The sequence below is a fragment of the Octodon degus genome, unplaced genomic scaffold (assembly GCF_000260255.1).
Source record: "Octodon degus isolate 3935 unplaced genomic scaffold, OctDeg1.0 scaffold00081, whole genome shotgun sequence".
NCBI classification, from domain to species: Eukaryota; Metazoa; Chordata; class Mammalia; order Rodentia; family Octodontidae; genus Octodon; species Octodon degus.
The window spans coordinates 7,824,837-7,842,517 of NW_004524657.1; the positions used below are offsets into that span (position 1 = coordinate 7,824,837).

Sequence of the window (17,681 nt, forward strand, 5' to 3'; positions counted from 1 at the left end):
TACAGCCTCTCAACAGCTGAGATTACAGGTATGCCACCATGCCCAGTCTCAATGCCCAGTCTCAATGCCCACTCTCAATTTCTGTCTGAGCGCGCCTTGGGGGCAGGGCTGGCAAGGCAGGCGCTTTAATCCACTGAGCTATTTGGCTGGCCCATCTGAAAATATTAACTTTTGTAGATTATTTCTAAGCTTGATATAAAAGAAAATCTACACATGTAGGTATAAGATATTCATAATGCAGAGAAAACATTAATGATGCTATGAAATAAATAAAAATTTGATCTTAAGAATGCTAAAGGATTTTTAAGGGTAAAGGAATTATTGAAATATTTCTTTCAAAATACTCTACTAGTGAGTGGTTCACTCTTAAGGCCTCAAATCTTTTGCTTTTTGCTTTCTTTCTCCCAAAAGAAAAACATTTTGTGATCTGTGACCCTAGATAACATGTCCTACAGACCCTAAAACTTCCTTTATTAACTAATTTTTAAATGAGCTATTTATGAACTATTGGAAAATATATGTGAGATGGATAATAAAGATAAATATTCTGGGCAAAAACTCAAAATTGAATATGGACTCAATTGACATAAAAAAGCCTCTGATTAAGAAGCAATAGAAGATATAGGTGAATGTGCATGAGATAGACGAATTCTATCAGAGAAAAAAATAAACCGATTGTGAATAGTTACATTTCTATGAACAACTCAGATTAAAACTATGCAGAATAAAAGGAAGGTAGATTCAGGCAAATCTATAAGCTGGAGTTGATAGGTTTTGGAAATCTTGATTTCTTTAGTATTATTTCCCAGCAAGTATCTGAGAGGTATTACATTTTCCTTTGCACTGTGGAATGTAGATAGTCATTTTACTTAGCATTTCTGACATACGGAATTTCTTTATTTTATTGCTTTATTACACTAGCTAAACTCTCCACTTTTATATTGAATATAAGTGGTAAAAGTAGCTGTAATCTCAATCTTGGGAGAAAAGCATTCAGTCTTTCACATTAAAGTGTGGTGTTAGCTGTAGGTTTTTCCATAGATGCCCTTTATCAGATTGAAGAAACCTATTCCTAAATTCCTGAGTTTTCATCATAAGTGAATTTTGAACTTGATGTAGATTGCTTAAACTGCTCAAATGGTCATATTTTTTCTTTTATTCTTTAGTGAAATGCCTTAGTCAGAATGTGGAGTGACTATTACAGACTAGGGTAAATTCCTTTGGGCTACTATATGTTACTGTGGTAGACCTAGAGATGTAATGTCCTATATCCATTTAAGGATTTCTCAGCTAAGACTGATTCTAAAGCAGAAGACATCAGGACACCATTTGGTCTGTTGACCTTACTCATTACAGGGGAACTGAGTCCTTTCTTGACAGATGATCCCAACAGAATGACAAGATACAGAACAGGTACAACAAATTTTGGTGAGAGATAAAGAGCAGCAAGAAAAAGGGAAACTGAATTCTACATTCTCTACCTCTGTCCACCAACAACTAACTAAATTGTAGAAACACTGACAAGTTCTTCCAAAGCTACACTGGATGAGTTATTATTGGAAAGCTGGTTTTATGAACATAGGAGCAATAGATATCAGTACATGATACATGTGGCTCTGAAAAATGTATGATTTATGATAAGATAAAATATAGTAATCCTGTTTCTCCTTAAAAGATAATATTCATTTCCTAATAAGAATTAATGTTTGATTGTATTTAAGGCTAATGGCTTTCAAGTGTGATCGTAGCAACTTTACTTGTTCTTTCATTTGCTTTATTGACATTTAAATACTTTTCTCTATTTTTTTTTTTAAATTTAGTTAGTACAGATTCTACAGGGTCTCATTACGCAGACTGGACTTGTAGTGATTCTCCTGTTTTCAGCCTCCCGAGAGCTGGGGTTACTGGTGCATACCACCACACCTAGTCTCAAGTGCAATCTCAGCCTGACTTGGGGGGTGGGGCCAGCATGGCATGCTGGGGATCGAACCCTGGTCCCTGCATCTGACTAAGCAGGCGCTTTAATCTGCTGAGCTATCTGACCAACACTCTATTTTGATTTATGTAATTTTCAAGGAATTGTTTTAACATTAAATAATTTGTACCTACTTTCTTCCTAGAATGATCTGAGAAAAGACAGTTCTCAGATTTTTCTGCAAATATGAGAAATTATTCCTTGTCTAATCTTATAGTTGGGAAGAATAAAAAGAATAGCCGGGCATAAGTAAATGCTAAATACTTTTTTGTTTTTCATGACTTAGGAATTTAAATTATGGGCCTTATTACTTTATTTGATGAGAATTACTTTTACTTGAAAAGTAAATTCCTAAAGTTTCCAATACTGTAACAATCAAATGAAAGTACAAAAAATTCTCAAATTTAAAGGATTTTTCGACAAAATAGGCAGGATACCTCTTTCTCATTATGGGATCATCAGGGTTCAATTAAATACACATAAATAAATTTCAATCTTCATGTTTTCATTTAGTAAGCAAGCTAAGATTTACACTAGTAAAATATTTCAAGGAAATGATACAATCACGTTTCATCAAATCAGTGTCCTAATTACTCATAATGATTACTACTTCTATAAATGTGATCAAATAATAATTTACTTAAGCTGAAAGATTTTTAAACATTAATATTGCTTCAAATAGGATGACCAGTTGCTAATTTTGCTGATTAAATATGCTTCTTTTTTCATTTCTGTATACTAGACCATTAACACATGCAAGTCTTGTAGAAAATCATGACACATGCAAGTCTTTATGAAAAATTACAAATTTGAAAACCAAGTAATTGCAATCTCAAAGATCAGCTTTTAAATGGAAAGTATTCTGGAATTAGGGAAAATATCTATTTTTATCACACTCATTCAATAATTTATATTTAGGGCTGGAGAGATGGCTCAGTGGTCTAAGGCACCTACTTAGAACAAGCTTAGCAAAAGCATCAGGGACCGCGGTTCAATCCCCCAGCACCACATGCCAGCCAGCCCTGCCCCCTGGTGGGCTGAGCTGGCCTCTCTCTCTCTCTCTCTCTCTCTCTCTCTCTCTCTCTCAAATAAATAAATAAATAAATAAAAATTAAAAAAAAATAATTTATATTTAATCAGAATTCATGTTAAGAAGTAAAACTGTTGTGGTACCTATTTAGTGGACTGGGTTTAGAAAAGTGAAATCTTATTTTCCAATATTTTTAGAGACATTTGATGTTTTGATTTGGGCATGCATTGTAACTTTCAGTTCTAGTTTTACAAAGAATTCACAGAACTAAGTAAAAGAGAGAATATAGTATAAATTTAGCAAACTTATATAAAAATAACTAGGTTTTATATTTTTGGTAAGACTAAAAGAAAATAAATTTGGATTACCTGTTCCCACTCCATTCCTGCTGGGTATCCCAGTGGGTTTGGGTCTAATAGGTCTTGTAGTTGTCCTATTCAGAACTAAAAAAATAGAGAATAGTTTAAATTTTTGTTACAAGTTTGCCACTAAGAAAAGAGAACAAAGTTCATAAAGAATCGCGAGTGATTTAATGAGGCAATAGGAAAATTACTAAACAACATTTTTCAGAATATAGAAACTACATTCTGCTATAAAATCATAGACTTGAGCCTGGAAACAGAGGCCTAAATTTTTACTGAGATGGTGACTAGGCTTCAATATTTGGCTTCAAAAAATAACTGGCAGGTAATTCTAAATCTAAATAGAAAATATTTATCTTGCTTCATTTATAAACATTAGATCCATTCAAAAACAGAACTAAAGAAAGGGCAGGACTATGTATGTCTAATGAAAACTGAACTTGAACACAAAGGCCTGAATTTATAACTCATTAGTAGATGGTCCTTTCGTGGGAGCCTTTAAGGGACAGCTACTTTATTATAATAGCCCCTACAGACAACTGCTTTGAACACTAAACTATGATGAAAACATCTCAGTCTCTCTCCTCCATAGAATGCCACACACTAGCAAAACTTTAAGAAGCCGCCTATGTCACAGTCACAGGGAAGTGTCTTTAAAGAAGTGTGTGGAGCACATTGTGCTTTTGTGGGCAAGCTCTGGAGCCAGTCTGCTTGCCTTTAAGCCCCTTTTTTGTTTTCTCCCAGAAACTCAGTTTCTTCAGCTGTTCCTGAGACAGCAGAAGGCAAACGTTCAGTCACTGTCAAACACTTCCTTCTTTGTGGAAATGATTAACCAGCCACATATTGAACTCTCAAGAGCTACTGTGACAACAAAAGCTATGCAGAAAGATGTTTGTTTATAAAGGATATCTGTGTCTAATTACCACTGGAGTTAGAGGATTATCGACAAAATATAGACTATCTAGACAACAAATAATATAAAAATTCTTTGTTTTCTTCTCACCTACCTGGAAGTAGATACATTCACTAAGTTTATTCCTTCAAAGTGAGTTTGAGCAGTTAAAACTTTAGGAAGACTCTTTAGAATCAATAGGAAAAAGGATGAAAGATATCTTTTGTCCTATTTGTACTTCACTATAGAAGCTGTTTCCATTTCCTTAAAAAATCTTTCTGGAGAAAATCCTAGGGTCTTTGGAGAATTTTGTAAGTTTAAAGTATTTCCCAATATATAATTGTGACTTTATTTTGACTATTTATAATTTATAATATTTTTATCCTTTGAAAGAATAAAGTAAACAAGTCCTCCCCTTAAAAGACCTTTTATACTAAGAAGAGACAATGTTTTCTGAACAGAGAAATAACATTTGAAATTGTCACAGAAAATTGAAAGTGTGTGATTCTCAAAATATCATTTTCAAATCAATAAAGTGCCATAGTGCTCTCCAAATCTGAACATTCATGAAAAACCTTAAATTCTATCATTTTCATGGATTCATTAGAACTTTTCTACATAACTACAAGGATTGGAATATATATATATATATATATATATTCCCCATTGGTGAATTTGAATGTTCAAGTCCATTTTATATCTCTCCAACCTGTGGATTATTTAGATCATTAGAGAAGGAGAATAAATTTACCAGGTCTAATATGTGGTTTGTCAGATATTCTGGGCCTCATGGGAGTAGTGTACAGTCTGCGTGGTGCTGAAATAGAAAAAAACACTTTATATTTAACAGTTAATATTTCAAAGCCACTGAATATTTTTACCCTAAGAATCAACGGCTCATAGACTTTGTGAGGAAATAGAATGTTCTGAAATCTCAAATTATTCATTACAATTCATTATAATTATTCTTCTATAATTACTCATTACACGTTATGCTAAAAATGCATCATGAAGAAAAATCAAATAGGTAAGGCATTTATAATTGTGCTAAGAAGCAGTCATCATTTATTCCATGTCTATCAAGTGCATTGATTTTACCAGAAAGATCGTCCATTCCATCCCTCCATCTTTCCATCCATCCATCCATCCATCCATCCATCCATCCATCCATCCATCTACCCATCCATGTCTCTCAGTAAGGAATCAATGTTAAACTTTTCCCAAAGAAGACAAACTTAAAGGCAAAAAGAGAAATAAAGTTTTTTGTTGATCAGAAAATTAGCAGCAGTGGTTTCTCTTGAGTTGTCTTTACTCATGAGAGCAATAAACACTCAGTGCCCTCCAGAATGGTGCTGTGTGTAGGAATGAGAGAAGGATGCCTAGTCCCCACCACCAAGGACACGCGAGCAAGGAGTGAGAATTAGTAAGCCCTGAGGCCCAGCAGCTCCTCCTCAGTCTCTGCTTCTGTTGCCTAGGCCCCACACACAAAGAAGCCCGAATGAGGTCTTATGAATCAATAAATAGGTAACCATTGCCATTAAGCTGGCAAACTTGCTAAAAGCTACTAAATATTTTTTTAAGGTTCTAAAGTGTGTTTTTACCCTGGAATTTGTCCAACATTCTTTAGCTCTTCTCTGGCTCTTTCATACCAGATACTGGGTTCTTTTTTTTTTTTTTCATAATTTTATTGATAAACAAATAGCAATGAGACAGTTTCAAATCAAATCACTAGGACAGTTTCAATAACTAACACACTGCATACATTCTTCTTAGTGGTTAATTGCTGTACAAGATGCAGACTTGAGATCCTATTTTAGATGCTGGGTTCTTTTGCAAGCAACTGTTTAGTTACAGTTTCAGCTGATACTGGAAAAAATTTTTCTTTCCAACTGTGTATAGGTTACATCATTTTGATGATTTTGTTCACATCTCAAGTGGGTGTTTATATCACTATAAATCAGCAATGATTCGCCTACCTGGTTTATAAAACAAAATATACCTGTGAAATATTGCACAATGGAACTCATCTACAAGCTTCCAATAAGAAAATAGTGGGCAGGATTTTGCTGTACTGCAAGGCAGCAACAGCAGAGGTATAGTGCAGCTCTCTAGGGGTTCATCTTTATCCTTTGTGAGGTTATAGTAGAGGTATTGATGTGAGAAAAAATTAATCCTCATGCACTTTAAAAGTTCTGATGATGAGTTGCAAATGTTTGCATTCATCTTTGAGAGTGGAATAAAACTCTTGTCAATTTAACTTATTTCTGCTTTGTGTGTGTGTGTGTCTGTGTATGCCCTTATTAATGTTAGATTGATTTTGCTTCATGGTTCTGATTTGTCTCATTCTAGAAAACATGACTTTTAAAACTTTGAACAGGACAGATATCAGAGCAGAGCACAAAAGTAAAGGAACAGCAGTATATTCATTGTTTCAAAGCCATGGGCCCGGAGGCTTTTTCAGTCTCCACTAAAATCGAGAAAGAACTTTTAATAAAAGAGTTGTAAAGTAATTTAAGTTTAGGCTGTGAGTTTTTGTACAGCTTATTTAACAAGCACCATGTGGCCTTGAGAAAACTGTTGTGGCGTTTAAATTTTAAGCTAAAAAAAGGAGGAAGACAAAATTGCTATATGACAGTGGAACCACATAAACATTACAACATCTTTTTGGGTTAGCGACAATAAAAATAATTTAAAAAGATGATTTCCTATCTAAATTGTGTTATAAAAATCATACTTTTAAAAAATTAAAATACTGCATGAAGAAAACATAAAGACAAAGAGCAACTAGAGAGAAACATTTTGAGGACTCGAGTTCCACTCCCTTACAGGGGTCAAAGAACAAGATTACGTGCCCTGGGTTGGGGAGGGATCAGTGCTGGGAGAAAATACCCAGACAAGCCAAACCCTCTGGCCAAGTAGATTACCAAAGTGGGCTGAAATTAAAAGAAGGGGGGAAAGGAACTGAGTTACTAAACCCTGAAGGGAAATTATCTCAGTAGACATAGAGGTAAGGCGCACGCGCGCGCGCGCGCACACACACACACACACACACACACACACACACACACACACACAAAGGTATGACTCTACCAGTGGGTTCATGCTACAGGTCCTAGTGGAACTATTGCTGAGAGTTTAGAGATGACAAAGCCATATTAATCAATGGTAAATGCATGATCATAGTATGAAGAAGAGGAATAGTTTCATCTCTACTGCGCGTCACTCAGCTGCTGTGTGTTTTCTTATATTCGAATGCCTGACATTAAAATATAGCAGATTGTCCTCTGACTCAGCACTCAGGCATACTTATGAGGATGATGCAGTGACAGTGCAGTTCACTTATAAGCTTCTGATAAGAAGGCTGTGGTGGGCAGGATTTTGCCCTACTGCAAGGAAGCAACAGCTGAGGCATAGTGAAATTATCTAGAGGCTTATCTTGACTCTTCCCAGGGGTTATAATAGAAAGAAATTTAACACTACTCTCACAGGTTTAATGGGATGGGCCAACTTGAGAATGCTCTCACACACTTGAAGGTGGATTATTTTTTAGTTGTTCTTTGTTGTCTCTGTACATGGATTCTAAGTGAGCCCACCCTAATGATTCTGGCTACAAACCCAGAAAAGCAGGAATCCTAGGAAAGCATAGTTGAGGCCTAACCTAAGAATCCTCAGTGTATGAGAACAAAATTAAAATATAATTTATTACATAATGTGAATGATAATTCATAGAGTAACATCACATCCTTCATAGATACCCAGTCAAGTGTTAAGCTCACGTGTAATAAAAATGTTTTAGAAGGAGTATGACATCCTATAAATCCTAAAAATAGAATCAACCATCCTATTTCTGGGAGGAGATTTTTTTTTTTTTTTTTTTTTTGGTGCAACCGGGGATTGAACTCAGGGCCTTGCACTTGCCAGGGAAGTGCTTATTCCACTGAGCCATCTTCCCAGCCCCCAACCATCCTATTTCTTAAAAAAATCAAACCAAAGAAAAAGCAGTCTTACAATATTTTATCTTTGATCCTGGAATTCATGAATCTTTTAAAAGTGGAAATACTGTTATTTAAAGTTGGCAATGTAGCCTGATCTGAATGAGTATCATTACTTATCCTGATTATTGTAAATATTTATATATTTTGTCCCAAAACATTGGTCATGAGAATGCAGCTAGCTTCTATTAAGTGAAATGTTAAAAAGTTTTAACGAAACATAGAAAAATAGATGGGGTGTGGTTGTAGCACAACAGACCATCTGCAGTTAGTAGTTAAAGATGGTAATGGGGACATGAGAGCGCTGAAATCATGCTCCTAACTGCTGTGCATATTTATAAATAAATAAAATGTTAAAAGAAATGTTAATAAATAATGAAATGAAAATTGAATAAAAATATCAAACAAAAAAAGGTTTATAGAATTTGAAGAAACTGTCCTGTACCACAGTCCTAATGAGTAACCTTTTTAGAATAAGTATTGTCTGCATAACTCAAAATTAGACTGCTTTTATTGCTATCATTTCCTTTTAATTCAAATTTCATCCACCAATTTTCCAAACTTCCAAACAAACTTACTTGTTTTCCAGTTCCTTAAAAAGTTTCCATTGGTTTTGGCTTTGTTTTTCATTTTCTACCATTTAATTAAGATGGGCAAAAGGGATCATTAAAACAATAACAATAGCACCACAGTACTAGATATTTACAACTGGCTATAATTCAAGAGGGCTAGGAAAATACAAAAAAGAAAAGATTTCTGGGAGCATGAAATGATTTCTGAGAACTTTGTATAGGGGAGCATATTTCCCCAAAAGAAGGAAATCGGAGAGATGAAATAACACAAAATTAGCAAATAGTAACTTCTCGGATGTTTAAATAATATCACTACTAAAAAATGGTTTTGTTCTTGTCCATGGTTACTTTTCAGGCCACAGCATAACTGAGTTTCATCAGGAACTGGAATGAGTCAGATGGAGAAAAGCAGATAAAGCGGGGAGGGGAGGACCAAGGCAGGGCAGGGCCAAGGCAGGGCAGGAGGGAAAGCGTGCATGTTTTTCTCTACTTATCAGATATAGAAAATGAGACACATGAAAGTTAGGCAAGAGAAAAAGAGAGAGTTTTCATTACAAGTTAGCATCCAGTGGATGTTATATTTGAATGGAAAGCTATAACTAAAGAACTTGTCTTTTCTAAAGTCAACTGAAACTCAGGTAAGTTTTGGTTTCGTGGATTCTCTTCATGTTTAAAATGAAAAAAAGTTAAGTAGTTCACTGTGAAGGCAAACAACTTTTCAAAAAGAAAGCTTCTTTCCTGATTAAAATCAAGTAAGAGAAGTCATTCTCCAGAGGCAGAGAAATAAGATTACCTTGAGTTGTCTTTGCCAATTCAGTTGTTTGTGGAATCTTAGTTGTGAAAAGCTCTTGGATGGTGTGGTCTGTTTCTTCTGGATAAAAATATAGAAAGTTGACTTATTTAAAACAATTTTCATTATGAATATAACAGAAAAGCAAAACCAAAAATATCTCATGTTGTTTTCTGCTCCATGCAATGATAAAAGGGTAAATTACATTTTAAAATATGCATTAGAATCATAATAATTCAAAATTAGTAGTGTATTTAACAACTCTTATTTACTATGTTTTTGTCTTTTGTTATTTTAATGACTATTATTAGAATTTCCAAGCACTCCTTGCCTAGGACCTTTGTTTCATGACCTCAGATTAACTACTTTCAGGTGTAATTTATGAATGAAAATCTCTTGTCTATGCATTTATCTTCTCTGTCTCCTCCTTACTCCACAAATTCACTGGCATTTAGATGAATCAAGAAAAAGAGCATACATGAAAAGATATGTCTTTATGCCTTAAGAGAATAAATTCTATGTTTTCTTATGTGAAAATAAAAGTACATGTTTTTGACATTCTGAAACATTTTTAACTAAGTATGAGAATATGTCTATTCTCATTGTCTTGAAATTATTACATCACAATGACAGTATACAACATCATGCTCTTTGTCACCACCAATGGAAACAGAGCCATAAGGGTGTAGCAATGTCAAAGGAGACAATAAGCAGGAACTGGGAACTTTTTCCAGTTATTTTTACCCATGACTCAGGCAAACTAGGGGATCCTATACAGAGTACATATTTGTGTTGAATTTCATGAAAGCATAGCCAGATCATGCCAACTGATCTTTCTGACCCAACCACTCTCTCATTTCTTCAGGCAACCTACTTGTCCAGCAGCACATGTCTGAAAGTGACTCTTTCCTGTCCATCCTGACCCCTTCAGATCTGTGCCTCTTCACTCTTTCCAACATGAAAGCCCAGTGTAAATGCCACCTCCTGGCAGAGGCTTTCCTTGATGTCTCTAGGTAAACTTCCTGCTCAGTATGCTGTGAATGTCATTACCATGCCCATAGCAGCATATAGCATTAGGCTAATCCCAAAGTTCTAGTGACTGAGTGTAATTTCAAAGCCTTACCCTGACACGATGTTCTTTCTAAATGTAATTTAAAATTTAGGCAAAATCAGCTTCAATAAAAAGTGCATTATGGATTGTGGAACAATTTTATCCTCAGAATACAGCTATCCATCAGTGTCTGTGGGGAATTGGTTTGAGGACCCTTGTTGCAATATAGACACTCAAGTCCCTTGTAAAGAAAAACAGTAGTTACAGGACCTATATACACTCCCCATACATTTAAATCATTTCCAGATTCCTTGCAATGCCTTATTCAATGTAAATGCTATATAAATAGGTGAGATACTGCATTTAGGATGACAAGAAAAAGATCCCAACATATTCAGTATAAGCAGGTTCAAAATTTTTTTTTTGATTTGAGTTTCCTTGAATCCACAGATGTAGAACCCAGACACAGAGAGGGCTGACTGTACTTGATATTTTAATAACATACTTGAAAACATTAATTTTATAATAAAATCACTATGAATATTGGAAGGACAAATATACAGTTAATATGAAAATATAAAAGGATGCAGATCATTTTTGCATGATGGTAAAAAGAGACTTTATATTGTTTGGAAACAATCCATTACTATACTGTTCTTATGCCTAATGTAAGGGCAACTCCTTCAGGGCAGATCTCTCAGTCAACTGACAATTTAAAACAAAATTTACCAAAGGTGGGCAGTAGCTCCTCTTGACCAAGGCTTGGTGAAATTATAGGTATGAGCGGGATGCCTCGTGTCTCTAAAGGTGCTGCAAAAGAAAGTACCAAGGCTATAAACTTTTAACTCAAACCCAGCATCAAGCCAGAATGGAATTATATGCTAGTCCTTTATCTGAAGCAGAAAAAGGGAAACAGTATCTGAGTAATGATGAAACTGCATATGCACAGAACTTTGAGGAAAATGATTATAGCATCTACTACAGTGGTTCTCGTAACCTGTTTTCTACAAGGACACATAATAAATGAGCTAGGCTTGACCCACAGAAGGAGGATACAGGTTACAATGGGGTGTGGATAAGAAATGATCCTGGTCTGTTAGAAGTAGCTGTGTCCCTATAATCTCCCACTCAAGAGAACATAGAGAATTACAAAATTATTGGGATAATTTCTAATCTTCTGATATTTAGTTTTACAAAATATCACTGGAAATTTTCTATATTTTGAGTAATATTAATAATTCCTTACAACACTTTCAAACTTGTCACAACTACTATGTGGTGACTTTACAGCTAAGAACCACTGACCCAGCAGACATTGTTAACTGAATGGAGGAGATATGCAAGGCTGACTCCTGAAGACAGCAAGGTAGATCAGGAGCCACTCAGTAATGATCCATCTCAACCTTGTGGTCACAACAAAACTTTACAGCAGTAAAACTATAGCTTTTTTAGTTTCGAAAGAGTAATCGTAATGAGAGTTAGATGATGAAATGGATTAAGCAGAAATGAAGCTTCCATTATGATCATATGGGAAAGACCTGGAATCTTGATGGTAGCAAAGAGAACAGAATTGGTTAAATTGGCAAAACCATTACCTATTGTTGTCTTTGGTGGCTCAATTCTAAAGGTAACAGGTTGCAGAACTATTCCAAAAGCAAGCCAAAGAAACATATTTGTGAGAATTACTACATAGTAAAGCCAGAATAATTTCTTAATTTCTAAAAGCATTCGTTTAATCATTTGAACATCCTTTAAGAACTATAACAAATATAAGCAAATTCTACATAAGGGAATGCAGGAAACTTAGCTGAACCAAGTTTAATCTTTAAGCTTTAAAGATTTCATTCTCATCATTTTGAGGAAAACTTTTGAGTAGGCATTCTTTTTCTACTTAGAAATACGTTTTATGGTCATAACATAGTTACTTTTATATTTTTAAATGATACAAACTGTTTGTTTACTAAATAATTATGCTTTATAATTTTATTTTATTTTTTTCTTTTCTTCTTTCATTATGCTTTATAATTTTAGTATGACCTTCCATTCAATGAAAACACCTCCAGAAAAGGTAACATCATATATTATTCTTTTATTCAACCAGGGCAAAAAAACCTTTAAACCATATTATATGATTAAACTTCTCCCAAATAAATATACAGTCTACATTTAAAAATGTTGGGGTTTCTTTTATATTATACCAATTAAAATATATTCATAATTTTTTTTTAAAATATACTTTCTACCCAGGAAAATAAAATAATTCATTTACCAGGTTCACTCTGAGAGATATCGGGGTCTGGTTCATGGGGAATGGGTACATCTTCTGGACCTAAAAGAAAAAGATTATAAAGCACTGTGTCCTCTAAATGTCACACCTAGAACACAATCTACAGATTAAAATTTCCTACACTGTGAAGGGGAAAAAAGTATTTTCAGAATGTTAAGTTGACCTTTCTTTCAAAGTGGAAAAGTAGCATCATGTAGAGAAGGTCTGGTGGCAATAAACAGGAACTAATTTGATCAAAGTTCATTTTATAGTCTGCCTTGAGAGAAAAAAAGGATGGGGGAAAATAGCTAATATGATTAAGTTCTACATGCTGAGGTAGACCTTCTTTCAGTCATTTTCAAAAGAAAAGATTTGCCTGGTGTGGTTAGCTGCCATTTGACACTGACACTAGAATTCCACTGATAGCAATAGGAAGTACAGTTCTTTTAAAAAGTGCATAAATGGCCTACAAGTCAAGGGAAAAAAAACACAAGAAAGACATAAGTTTTGAATATCTAAGAGAAGAAAATTTCATTCAGAATAACCCAACAGGTACTATGGTAAGAAAATAAAGCAAAAGGAATTTGTTGCCCATTAGAAGGTACCATATGTAAAATTCATGGCAATCCTTGTTACGGAGTCAATGCTGGAAAAATGCTCGCAGTGGTGATTTTGTCCTCCTGAACTGTGACTTCCAGTGTGTTAGGTATCATGGGTACTTGATGTATGAGATTACGAAAAGACAAGCATGTCAGCTAGACACATAGTTACCTAGTCTGTGGTACTTAGAGTATTTCAAATGTTCTATTTAATTTTCAATAAGTAAAATAGACTGGGAGTGTGGTACTTTATTTCTTACTGGAGAAAATATCAGAGTGATTTTCTTGTTTGTACTAAATTTCTATGCCAGAATTTGACTCCAAGAGCAGTGAAAAGCACTTCTTCTGCCTGTTTCTCCCATAAGAAATCCCTCAAGTCCATTCTCTCACTGAAAGGCTTTCCTTTTACTATAATGAAGATTTAGAAACTATCAATTCCTTTTTGGTAGGCAGTAGCATTTTCTTGAATCTTCTGTAATGCTGTGCAAAACTAGTGGGATTGTGCTAGAATTCTATCTCAGAAGGAAGGATGGATGGACAAAAAAATTGTGTATCTTGAGGTAGCCAAGCATCATGTTACCATTTTGTAGAAACAGGTTTCATAAAATGGAAATTAGCTTTTTGAATGTGGGGATGGTTTAACTTGCATGTTATAGCTGTTCTTGGTACAGGCCACTACTAGACAAATAACTGTTATAGAAAGGGTATACTAAATAAAAAGCTGGCTCAGCTAGAACTTCTCGGATAGTGATGGTGAACCTTTTATAGCTTTCAATGGTACCAAACAGCTTGCTGCAGGACTCATGCCATAGATTTGACACCACTACTCAAGAGGCTAGGAGGTAACACATGGAGAGGAATTTAAAAATCTAGACTTTAAAAGTATACTAAACTTCAAAATGTTCAGTAGCTTATAAAGGAGAAAATCCACTGTAATATTGAACATCTCACTTTACCATGTAGTATTGTGAAAGATTCAAATGATAAAATATGAACAATTCTTGATTACAAATCAAATTAAATATTCATCTGAAGGTTGAAGGAGAAGACACTTTGATTTTCTTCGCAAAGTTCACAAACATACAAGGAAGTCTCCAGGTTATAAAAGCCCTAATTAATTATAGTTCCAGACTATGCTATGCAGAGAAAAGACTAAGAAAGGAGAAGATACGCTACTTATAAATCCATATACTATAAATATATTACTCACCACTCCTTCAGTTTATTCAGGAATTTAGACTAGGATAATGTGGATTCCACCCGCTAAAATTGGCACTTCTTTTTAACCGTGAAGTGATGATTTAATAAACTACTTTAGTGGACTTTGTAAAGTAGGTGAAATCAGTGGAAAGGAAAGAAACAGAAATATTTACAGGAAAAGGATAGAAATCATTACCCCCCTTGATCCACTACAGCTCTATTAAATGCAAGTTAGTTTTTTTTTCTTTCTCAATGTGGTATTCACTTCTGTGTTAAGTTTGATAAGACTGTGATCCCAGCAACCTATGGGTGGGGCACCTCATCAGTGTAGGCAATGATAATTTATTTCAGAAGACAGTTCTGATATCCCTTTAAGTATATTTATAATTATAATTATTGTATTATAGATTCAATTATGTTAGCCAATTGATCATTTATATGAAATTACCTTGAAACAAGCTGTCTTTTTGAGTAAAGTATGCACTACAAGAAATTTAATAAAAGGCTGTTATGAGTGGACAATGCCTAATATTCACAGTGGGAAGTTAATGTGTATGAAAATTTTGCTAGTCATCAGTGAAAAATTAATGAGTCACTCTGATAAAGATGGTAGAATATGAAGTTGTGAGAAGGTTTACCCTAGCAGTAGCTTACAGACTTTTTCTTAGGAAAATGAAACATGTAAACTAAGGCCCCTTTTATTTTAAGAATCCTTTTATTTCAGCTTTGTCCCTGAAATCCAGGATGAGAGGCCCAAGACTTCTGTCTGTTTGGAAGCCACGTTTTGGGTATTTCCTCTGCTTTTGGGCCACCCTCCCTCTAACTCTTCTAAGGCTTTTCAGTTTCCATGAATTATATTATCTTATTCTTTCTCTAGTAGTCTTTATTACCATTTCTCCAAGAGTTTTTTTTCTTTTTTACAATTGTTCAACTATACCATATACTTAGAAAAACAAGAATCAGAACAAAAAGCAGAAAGGAAAACAAAGAAAACAGACAAACACATTCCACTGATGTGGGCTCTCTTTAAGCCCATCTCTCTCTCTTGCTGTTATTCTTTTAATCGAAAGCTTAGAGTGCCTGTGCCTCGTGGTCTCTCACTTGTGTCCAGTTCACCCACTGATCTGTAACCACAGGTTCACAGGGCCTTATCTATAGCTCTGGAGTAAGAAGTCCCGGAGACATTCCCTTTTTCTTTTCTTTTTTAAACTTATTCACAGCAAGTCATGATGACTACAGCTGATAGAATATTCATAGTTTTTATTAATCCTGCTTAATACAACTTATTCACACTTCTCATGACAGGCATGTCAATATTTTTGTGATCAAAGGTATACATACTTTCACCTTTCTAAAATCTGAAAACCGCTTCATTGTGGAGCAGCCAGCCCCAAAGGGATTCTGGACCTTCACTTTCAGGTCAGCAGCTTCATCTGATCTGTCCTCACCCCACTGCCATATTGGGCCAGTCCTCCCTTCTTGAGACCTTTCCCACACCTCTTCCCAACTCCTTTCCAACTTTACTATATTTTTTGATAGCAACATCTGGTGACTCCTTATGTGTGATTGCAGACTGAAATAATTTCTAACTTTATTTTCTAAGTCTGTGTACTGATTAAATCAAAAATAAAACCATCTACCTATAAGTAAATGATTCCTTAATCCATGTCCCATGTTCCACTTAGAAACTCATCAAAGCCTTTTCAACCACCAATTAGATATTCCTACCTGGAAGTCCTACTGACTCTGTATACCTAACAGTTATAAACCCAGGTATTTATCATTTGAAATAACAAGGGTCAAGTTCTATGGAAATGTTTAGAAATGGATGCTCATTCTTAATTACTTTACACAAAAGCCTATTTATTAGAAAATGTGAAAACAACTGCAAAAATGCTGACATATGTAGCTGCAACTGAGAATTTACCAAGCTAGTAAGTACACAGGACCTTCATGAAGATTTACTGAAATCTAAATTTTCTTTCTAGTTCACTCTCAATGACTGAAATCTATCCAAATGCTTTGTGGTCCCCAAATGACCATAGAGCCACAACAGGTCTCTGTGTAGACAAGAATCCACCAGGAACACAGAGTTCTACTGAGTCAGGAGCTCAGGGCTTGGGCTTCAAGTTAAATTCCATCTGTCTCCTCTCAGGGAGCATCCTAATACTAAAATATTCCTCCAAGGCACATCTAGAAAGAATCCAATTATGTTTTGGTTTGGGTGTGGCTTATGGAATCTATTTGTGAAGTGTCCTCGTTAAGTGTAGTGGATAATTGCGATGAAGATTTGGAGGAGTTTAATGCTTCCCTAGAATAAACTTGTTATGCCTGAGAATCTATAGAAGGGAGGAGATGTACAGTAAATCTTACAAGGCCTGACTATTTGATATGGTCTGAAAATTCAAGTTTGTTACTTCTGATATCTCAGGATACATTTAAGATAAACATCATAATAAAATATAGCTCTATCCTGATTTCAGAACATTTTAGAGTTTTATTTTCTAAGATACCAATCCATGTTAAATACATACGTAATTTATTGTCTTTTTTAAAGGTATGACTGAAAGGATTTGGTCAGCGAGGTCTTGATATTATTAGAATGCAAATCCAAGATAGAACCTCAAACTGTTTGAAAGCAAGAGAATCCAACGCTTCCAAGAAAATATAAACACATGAGCAATTGCTTTATGATTATTCTTATAAGCACCCTATCCTTGAGGCAATGACGAGAAACCTTCACAACCACAGAGGTAGGGTCAACAGTGCATTTAGAGACAGAATTCTATTTCTGAACACATAAAGTTGCAGAGTTGGTAGATAAGACCAACAAATGCTGGGTCACAGTTTCTATAGAAAATAAGATGTGGGGCCAGGGAGATGGCTCAGTGGAATAAGCACTTCCCTGGCAAGCGCAAGGGCCTGAGTTCAATCCATGGTTCCGCAAAAAAA

General features: G+C 34.9%; 1 protein-coding gene across 13 annotated transcripts in view; it reads right to left on the minus strand.

Annotated features, from left to right (window-relative positions):
• Abi3bp (ABI family member 3 binding protein) overlaps window positions 1–17,681 on the minus strand; it is a 275,396-nt gene that overhangs the window by 37,141 nt on the left and 220,574 nt on the right. For 11 of the 13 annotated variants that reach the window (XM_023721261.1, XM_023721268.1, XM_023721266.1 and 8 more), the window contains 6 exons: window positions 12,934–12,993; window positions 12,260–12,307; window positions 11,394–11,474; window positions 9,617–9,694; window positions 5,011–5,076; window positions 3,374–3,448 (listed from right to left, as the gene is read on the minus strand). In XM_023721261.1, the coding sequence (XP_023577029.1) occupies window positions 3,374–3,448; window positions 5,011–5,076; window positions 9,617–9,694; window positions 11,394–11,474; window positions 12,260–12,307; window positions 12,934–12,993 (408 nt within the window). The remainder of the gene's footprint in view (window positions 1–3,373; window positions 3,449–5,010; window positions 5,077–9,616; window positions 9,695–11,393; window positions 11,475–12,259; window positions 12,308–12,933; window positions 12,994–17,681) is intronic. The other 2 variants (XM_023721267.1, XM_023721258.1) reach the window with 1 other exon arrangement.